General features: G+C 59.7%; 1 protein-coding gene across 1 annotated transcript in view; it reads left to right on the top strand.

Annotated features, from left to right (window-relative positions):
• The first annotated feature begins 3,155 nt into the window (after nucleotides 1–3,155).
• The window catches only part of Tff3 (trefoil factor 3 (intestinal)), a 6,461-nt gene continuing 1,462 nt past the window's right edge, over nucleotides 3,156–8,154 (top strand). The window contains exons 1-4 of the mRNA XM_013027348.1: nucleotides 3,156–3,237; nucleotides 5,002–5,148; nucleotides 5,475–5,560; nucleotides 7,735–7,981. Coding sequence (XP_012882802.1) covers nucleotides 3,156–3,237; nucleotides 5,002–5,148; nucleotides 5,475–5,560; nucleotides 7,735–7,981 — 562 coding nt within the window. The remainder of the gene's footprint in view (nucleotides 3,238–5,001; nucleotides 5,149–5,474; nucleotides 5,561–7,734; nucleotides 7,982–8,154) is intronic.

Genomic DNA, 8,154 nt, shown 5'->3' with positions numbered 1-8,154 from the left:
GGGGAAGTGTGGGAAGGAGTTTGGGCTGGGCCGGGTGGTTGGGAGCTGTCTCCCTGCTGCACAGGTGTGCAGCGCTGCCCCACCCAGGGGTGGAGATGGAGCCCGCTGGGCAAATGTCCTGCCCGGGACAAGCAACGCCGCACAGCGGAGCTCTGCCCGGCTGCTCCCCGCCCCTCCCCCTGCACCCCACCCCAGGGCTCTCCGGGAAGGGGGTGGGAGACCCCCCACTCCCTGCGCTGGGCGTGGCTCACCCCGTGTCTTCCTGTGGGAGGTGGATGGGCATGGGCCCTGGATTTGGGGCAGGAACTCCGGGCCCTCGTGGGGACCCCCTTTCTGTAGGTGGGGTACCACTTTTGTGTGCCCCTCAACAGGGCCCACATACCCCCTGTGGACCATGAATCCCGACCCCCCACCACGCCCACATCCGGGTCCCGGAGGCTCAGAAAGGGTCTGGAGAGAGGCCGTGTGGAGATGGGGGCCCTGCCCCGGGCAGCAGCTGGTCAGAGGCTCAGGAAGGGTCTGGAGAGGGGCTGTGCAGAGATGGGGGCCCTGCCCCGGGCAGCAGCTGGTCAGAGGCTCAGGAAGGGTCTGGAGAGGGGCTGTGCAGAGATGGGGGCCCTGCCCCGGGCAGCAGCTGGTCAGAGGCTCAGGAAGGGTCTGGAGAGGGGCTGTGCAGAGATGGGGGCCCTGCCCCGGGCAGCAGCTGGTCCGCGGCGCTCCCGGGCGGGGCCCTCTGACCTTTGTGCTTCTTCCTGGGCCTGGCTGCTGGCTGGGGCTGAGAACAGAAAGAGACGACTCTGCGTCCGACCCTCCTGCATCTCCGTGTGGAGCCAGCAGAGCCGAGCAGGCGGAGCCGAGTCCTTCCTGATGCTTTCTGACCGCCACCCACCTGGCCAGCTCCTACTCATCCCTCAAGACCCAGTGAGAATTCACCCATCCAGCCAGCACTTGTGTCACACCCCAGTTCGTGTTCAGGGCTGCTCTTTCTCTCGGGCGGTGAGCTTGGGTGTGAAGCTCCACCCGAGGCGTGAGGCTGTTCCCGGGACCGTGCACCTGCACACAGGCAGGGTGGTGGCTGTCCGGATTGGAGGAGGGAGGAACGGGAGCCTGGTCACCACCTGTCAGGGTGTGGCTCAAGCCCGGCCTGGGGCCCTGGCTCTGGCCCCAGCTCTGCTCCACCCTGGAACTTGACCTGCTCTGAGGAGTTAAGGGGGGTGGGGAAGGCCGGGGGGGGCCCTCCTGGCCCCCATCCCTGTCTGCTTTGCAGAGCGCGGGTCCCTGAAGGGTGCCGCCGTTCACAGGGGAGGGCGCCACACACGCAGCAGCTCTGTCTCCAAACACCAGCCGAGCCCCAGACACCGGTGTGAGCTCGCCCCAAGCCGGGCCGCCTGCCCCTCCCGACAGTGCCTCCTCCCCACCCAAGCCGGGCGCCCAGGGTCTGGCCTGTCCACCACCTGGCTGCTGCGGAGCCCCTGGGCACCCGCCATGCACCAGCAGCTCACCAAGGGCCAAAGGCCGGGCACACGAGAGGAAACTGAGGCAGGCTGGAAAGTGGTATGCACGGTGCCACGGTCAGAGCGTGGGATCCAGACCCTCCGCTTCACCATCTCACACACCATGACCTGCCTCCCCACTGGACACTTTGTTTTTCAGTCGTGGGTCTTGAAATCTGGGCTTGGGCGCTGTCCCTCAGCTCTTCAGCTCAAGGCTAGGGCTCTACCACTTGAGCCACAGCGCCACTTCCAGTGTTCTGAGTGGTTTGTTGGAGATGAGAGGCTCAGGAACTTTGCTGCCTGAGCTAGCTTTGAACTGTGATCCCTAGATCTCAGCCTCCTGAGTAGCTGGGATGACAGGCGTGAGCCACCGGTGCCTGGCTCCACTGGACGTTCTTGGGGTCCCTCCCAAGTCCCAATCCTGGGCATAATGGCGGGGGCTCAGGGAGCAGCAGTAGGGTTCTTACATGGCAGCAAGGCCCAGTGAGTGGTGGTAGCCTGGCTACCTGGGGAGCTGGGGGTGGGATGAGGGGCCTTGGTGCCCTCAGATGCAGGCTGGGCACCGTCCATGACAGCCTGGTTGCCTCCTCCCGGAGACAGGTAATTATTCTTGCTTCCCAAGATAACAGTGTTAACTGGAAACAAAAGAAAACAAAGAAAGAAAACAGGCAAGCTGGGTAAAGGGCTGCTATTTGCCTTAAAATGTGTCCTCTGGGGGACAAAGAGGAAGAAGGTTTGTGATATTTATTTAAACGCTGTGTGGGGGCTGGCTTGTACCTCGTTGGCAAAGCACTTGCCTAGCAAGTTCAACATCCTGGGTTCGATCCCCAATACCAAAAAAAGAAAAGGTAAATAAAAACCAAGGGTGTGTCCCTTTTGTCCAATCTAGCTTATAATAAAAACGGTTTTGCTGCACAAAAACTAAATCCAAAAGGAATTCCATTTGAAGAGCTACGAGGAGGCAGACAAAGGGAGAGGAAAGAGCCAATGCACACAGTCATATGTACTCAATGTCCCGATGAGTACGTGGGGGGGGGCAGGCAGGGGGGGCGGAGCGGTGGAAGGGGGTGAGAGGGAGCAAGAGGCATTGTACTTGTCACGTGATTTGTTAAATTGCAACTCCTTTGTCCAAGTACATACAATAAAATGACACATTAAATAATAATTACAGCAAAACAACAGGACCAGGCACAGTGGTACAAAGCTATCGTCTCAGTGGGATGAGAAGCAGAGATCAAGAGGCCAAGCAAAGGACCCCATCTGAAAAATAATCGGAGGAAAAAGTTCTGGGGGAGGTGGGTGTGGCCAGAACAGCAGCACGCCTGCCAGCCAGCACAAGGCCCTGAGTTCACGCCCCAATCAATGAAAGTTCCCGGTAGACCCGGCCCCCAGCTGCTGCTGGGCTTTCCGGTGCGGTGCTGGGTCTCCTCGGGGATGAGCGATGGTGAGCTCAGGTCTGCACCACTCCTGGGCTGAAGCCTAAGGTCACCGGATGGCTGGTGTGGGGCGTGGCCCAGGCCATCCTTCCAGGCAGGAGAGAAGCAGGCGGAGCTGGGGGCCCAAGCAAACGTAATGGGGAGGCCGTGCCCACCGGGGGTATAAAGGGGCCCTCCTGGGGCTGGCCACAGCCTCCCGTGCCAGGTCGCAAGCTCGCCGGTTGTCATGGAGCCCAGAGCGCTGTGGTGGCTGCTGCTTGGCCTGGTCTTGGTGTCCACCGGCTCGGCCGGGGAGTACGTGGGCCTGTGTGAGTACTTCCTCTGAGCGGGGGGGGGGGGGGCCTCTCTCTGCTGGGCTCCGGCTGGAAAACTGGCAAGCGTCTCTGTGTCCTTTTACAAATTGTCATTTGTCACACAGACACTTTTTCTTGCTAGTCCCACAGATGGCGTCTCACTGTCCCCATTAGGCAGATGGGGAAACTGAGGCTCAGAGAAGGTTGCTAAGGAACCTAAAGCAACCCTCCCATCTCAAGTCAAACCTGGGGCTTGGAGCAGGCTAGGCAGGGGTCTGGAAGCTCATCTTCTATCCCACACCTCTTTTGGGCAGATATTTCTGGTTCATAAAACAAGTCTTTAGACCTCATTTTGGCACACTTACTAGACCAAAAGGGGAGGTAGGTGAAAAGGGTTAGTTCTAGACCCTGGTTTGTTTGGTTTGGGGTTTCATGAGGCAGCGTCTTACTGTATAGCCCAGGCTAGCCTAGAACTTGCCATCCTCCTGTCTCTACCGGCCAAGTTGGAATTACAGGTGTGTACTACCATGCCTGGCTCCAGAACTTTTGTTTTTGTCAGTTGTGGGGCTTGAACTCTGTCCCTCAGCTCTTCAGCTCAAGGCTAGTGCTCTACCACTTGAGCCACAGTGCCACTTCAGGTTTTCTGCTGGTTTATTGGAGATGAATCTCCCAGACTTTGCTGTCCAGGCTGGCTTTGAACCGAGATCTTCAGATCTCAGCCTCCTGAGTAGATAGGATTACAGGCGTGAGCCACTGGTGCCCAGCTTCCATAACTTTTTTTTTTTTTTGGTCAGTCATGGGGCTTGAAATCTGGGCCTGGGCGCTGTTCCTCAGCCCTTCAGCTCAAGGCAAGCGCTCTATTGCTTGAGCCACAGCACCACTTCTGGTTTTCTGGTGGTTTATTGGAGATAAGAGTCTCACGGAGTTTCCTGCCTGGGCTGGCTTTGAACCGTGATCTTCAGATCTCAGCCTCCTGAGTAGCTAATGATGACAGGTGTGAGCCACGGTGCCTGGCTCCATAACATTTTTATACAGAGCAGGTGGGAGGTGGCCAGGCTGAAGAATTTAGCGCGAGGCAGGTGAGAGCCATTCTTCTGCTACATTTGCAGTTTATTTTCTTTTTTCTTTTTTTTCTTTTTGTCTGTCCCGAGACTGAGCGCAGGCCCTGGGTGCTGTCCCTGAGCTTTTTCCACTCAAGGCTAGAGCTTTACCAGTTTAAACCACAGCTCCACTTCTGGTTTCCTGGTGGTTAATTGGAGATAGGCTCACATAGACTTTCCTACCTAGGCTGGCTTTGAACTCTAAGCCTCAGATCTCAGCCTCCTGAGTAGCTAGGATGACAGGCGTGAGCCACTGGGTGCCTGGCTTACATCTGCATTTTTACAAAAGGGAAAAGTAGTCAGGCATCAGTGGCCCACATCTGTAACCCCAGCTACTCAGGAGGCTGAGATCTGAGGATCATAGTTTGAAGCCAGCCCAGGCAGAAAAGTCTGTGAGACTCTTTATCTCCAATGAACCACCAGAAAACTGTGGCTCAGGTGGTAGGACATTAGTCTTAAGGGTTCAAGGACCCCAGATTCCCATGGGTCCTGCCAGCTGGATTTTCTGACCAGGTGAACGTGCCTGTGACAGACTGCAGGGCAGGTGTCCGTGTCTCTACGCAAGCCCATCTCCCTGGGCTCAGGAGCAGGGGAAGGGATGCGAACTTGCAAAATGAAACAAGCGAGTGAACCCCAAACTCGTGGGGCTCTGACGGCCAGCTGGGTTTCGTTTGGGCAGCTGCAAGCCAGTGCCAAGTCCCAGCCAAGGAACGGGTGGACTGCGGGTACCCCCAGGTTACCAAGGAGCAGTGCAATAACAGGGGCTGCTGCTTCGACTCCAGCATCCGGAACGTTCCCTGGTGCTTCAAGCCGCTGCAGGAGACAGGTAAGGGCACAGGGCCCCCCCCCCCGCGGTGACCGGGGAAGCCCCGGCCTTCCCCAGCAGAAGCTGGTCATGTGAGGTCCCCAGGAATCCTTGCATGTCGGGCTTCAGCAGGACATCAGCCCAGCAGTGTCCCTGTCCCTGGGCAACGGCGGAGGGTTCCCATCCGAACAGCGAGTGGCCAGGGGCTGGGGCTGGACCCTCGTGTCCCCTTTCTCTAGAGCTCTGAAAATGTGTCCACGTTAAGGCATGATGCAGAGGGGGGACGTGAAGCCCTGCCGTGGAGAGAGTGGGAACTCCCGGGTCCCTTGTCTCTGACACACTCACAGGGGTCAGCTGCCGGGTGGCCTTGCTGGCCCTCAGGTGCCTCGGCCCCGCCCTCCCGGAGCCGCCCCTGGGGGGTGCCCCTGGGGCAGTAGGTGGCTGTGTGCGGGGAGGCTGTCAGCTGCCTCGGTGAGGCCCACCCACCTCCTCCCGGGCCAGGCTGGCTGAGATGAGCCACGGCCTGCCCAAGTGCCAGCTCACCTTCTAAGAGGGTCTGAGGTACCTTCTAGAAGCAGCAGTCTGGCCTGCTGACCCAGATAATAGGAGCAGGCTGGGTTCCTGCAGCTCTGGTCCCTGACCGAGGGTGAAGGTCCAGGGCTGGGCCTGGGCGAAGCTGGCCATGGCCACTCCTGTCCATCCACACGTTGGGGGCCACACCCCAACACCACAGCCATCTCCTGAACTCCCTGCTCCAACCCTCAGCTACTGTGGGGGCTCGGGTGGTTCTCCGGCTGGGGGGACCCTGCATGTCCCTGGAAAGCTGGCGAAGGAAGCCCGGCAGGCGGTGACGCTGGCAACACCTTCGCTTCCTCCCCAGAATGCACCTTCTGAAGCCGCCCGGCTCCGGGCGCTGAGTGGCCGGCTGGCCAGGCCCCGCTGGTCTCCGCGCTCCTCCCGCCCTGGCCAGCGAGTCTGCTGACCGTGCGCGCCCCGGCCAGAAGTCCTCAGGAATAAAGACCCCACCAGCATGAGGATGCTCCCCCTGCGGAGGCTGTGGCCTGTCTTTATTTCTGTGAGCGGGCTCTCGGGCGGGAAAGCGGAAGGCTGTGCGTGACCGAGGGTCCTGAGGCCCCCGGAAGAGGGGTTCCCAGCTCCCCCTGGCTAACGTCCTGGCACTGCGTGAGTTTGCTTAGACCAGGTGCCCACTCCACGGACAAACAAGGACCCTGCTCCGACCCTCTTCTCCTAAGCCCAGGGGAAGCATTTCGCACGAGTCACGTGTGCCTCAGGCCTTTCTGGGTGAGGGAGCGTGTCAACAAAGCCACCCGCAGGCCACACGTTCAGATTTGTGCTCCACTGAGCTCAGCAGCTTTCTTCTCTTGTTATGAACCAGGAAGCCGTGGTACACACCGCTGACCTGGTGGTCCACGGAGTCCATTGAGTCCCCAAAGCATCCACAGCCATCAGGGCTGAGGCTGCTGGTCCCCACAGGCCCAGCCAACCTGGGCCGCTGGGCTCCGCACAGGCCCAGCCTCCCTGGGCCGCTGGGTCCCCACAGGCCCAGCCAACCTGGGCCGCTGGGCTCCGCACAGGCCCAGCCAACCTGGGCCGCTGGGCTCCACACAGGCCCAGCCTCCCTGGGCCGCTGGGTCCCCACAGGCCCAGCCAACCTGGGCCGCTGGGCTCCGCACAGGCCCAGCCTCCCTGGGCCGCTGGGCTCCGCACTCACACCAGGGAGGCTTGGGGTTCTCTGCCCACTTGTGCAGTCTGCTGAGTTTCCTCTGCTCCCACAGGGACCCTTCTAAGGCCACACCTATCATCCTAAAGCCACACCTACCACCCAAGGCCACACCTACCACCCCAAGGCCACACCTACCACCCTAAAGCCACACCTACCACCCAAGGCCACACCCACCATCCTAAAGCCACACCTACCACCCAAGGCCACACCCACCACCCAAGGCCACACCTACCACCCTAAAGCCACACCTACCACCCCACTGTGTGCTGTTTCCTGATCATAAAGGTGGGTTTCTTGGTCTCTCCCCTCCCCCTGAAAAAGGAAAGAGACAACAACTCCTGGAACAGGCTTGTTTTTATTTATTTTGCTGTTATTTTTTAATGCCCATTCTGGGGCTTGAACTTTGAGCCTGGGCATTGTCTGTTAGCTTTTTTACTCAAGGCTAGCACTCTACCACTGGAGCCATACCTCCATTTCCAGTTTTGTGCTGGTTAATGAGAGAAAACAGTTTCATGGACTTCCCTGCCGGGTGACTTTCAGCTGGGATCCTCAGATCTCAGCCTGAGTGTCTAGCATTACAGATGTAGGCCACCAGCACCCAGCTATCAGCCTTGTGTTGGAGGGGTGTGTGGGGGCCCTGGCCTTAGAGCTCTGCCCTCTTTGTGCAGGTGGGGCCGCAGCCTGACCCAGAGGACAAATGTCAGGATGCTCAGGTCTCATGACCCAGAGCCTGGGATAGTCCTCTCTGCGCCACCTGCTGGTCTGGGAGGAACACTGAGACACACCTCAGACAGCCTGGCCTCCACTTAGGGAAGGACCCTGTGCCAGGCAGCTGCAGGCTCTGACCCATCCAACCTTCCAAGCCAGGCCTGACCTCTGCTGGCGGGATCGAGGGCCCCGGAGCCCGGGGCTTCAGCAGCCCTGACGTGGCCAGTGTTCTCCTGACCTTCCTGGCGTCCTCTCTGGGCAGTTCTGCCGCCTCCCTCCAGCAGGACCCCTGCATGGGACCCACCCTGCACAGGTGGCCCGAGAAGTCCACCTTGCTGCCGACTCTAGATGCTTCCTTCGCTCCCATCTCTCCCCATGTCTGTCCACCCCTGTCCCCTACAGGTCCTGCAGCTGGGGACCCCTCTTCCTCCTCCATACCCCTCCACACACAGCAGTTCCCCCCATAGCAGCTCCATCTCCACCCCCAACCCCCACACAGCGGTTCCCCCCATAGCAGCTCCATCTCCACCCCCCACACACAGTGGTTCCCCCCATAGCAGCTCCATCTCCCCCCC

This window comes from Dipodomys ordii, unplaced genomic scaffold (genome assembly GCF_000151885.1).
Source record: "Dipodomys ordii isolate 6190 unplaced genomic scaffold, Dord_2.0 Scaffold103, whole genome shotgun sequence".
NCBI classification, from domain to species: Eukaryota; Metazoa; Chordata; class Mammalia; order Rodentia; family Heteromyidae; genus Dipodomys; species Dipodomys ordii.
Note: the sequence above shows the minus strand (reverse complement) of the source record. Positions and strands in the feature narration are given on the sequence as shown.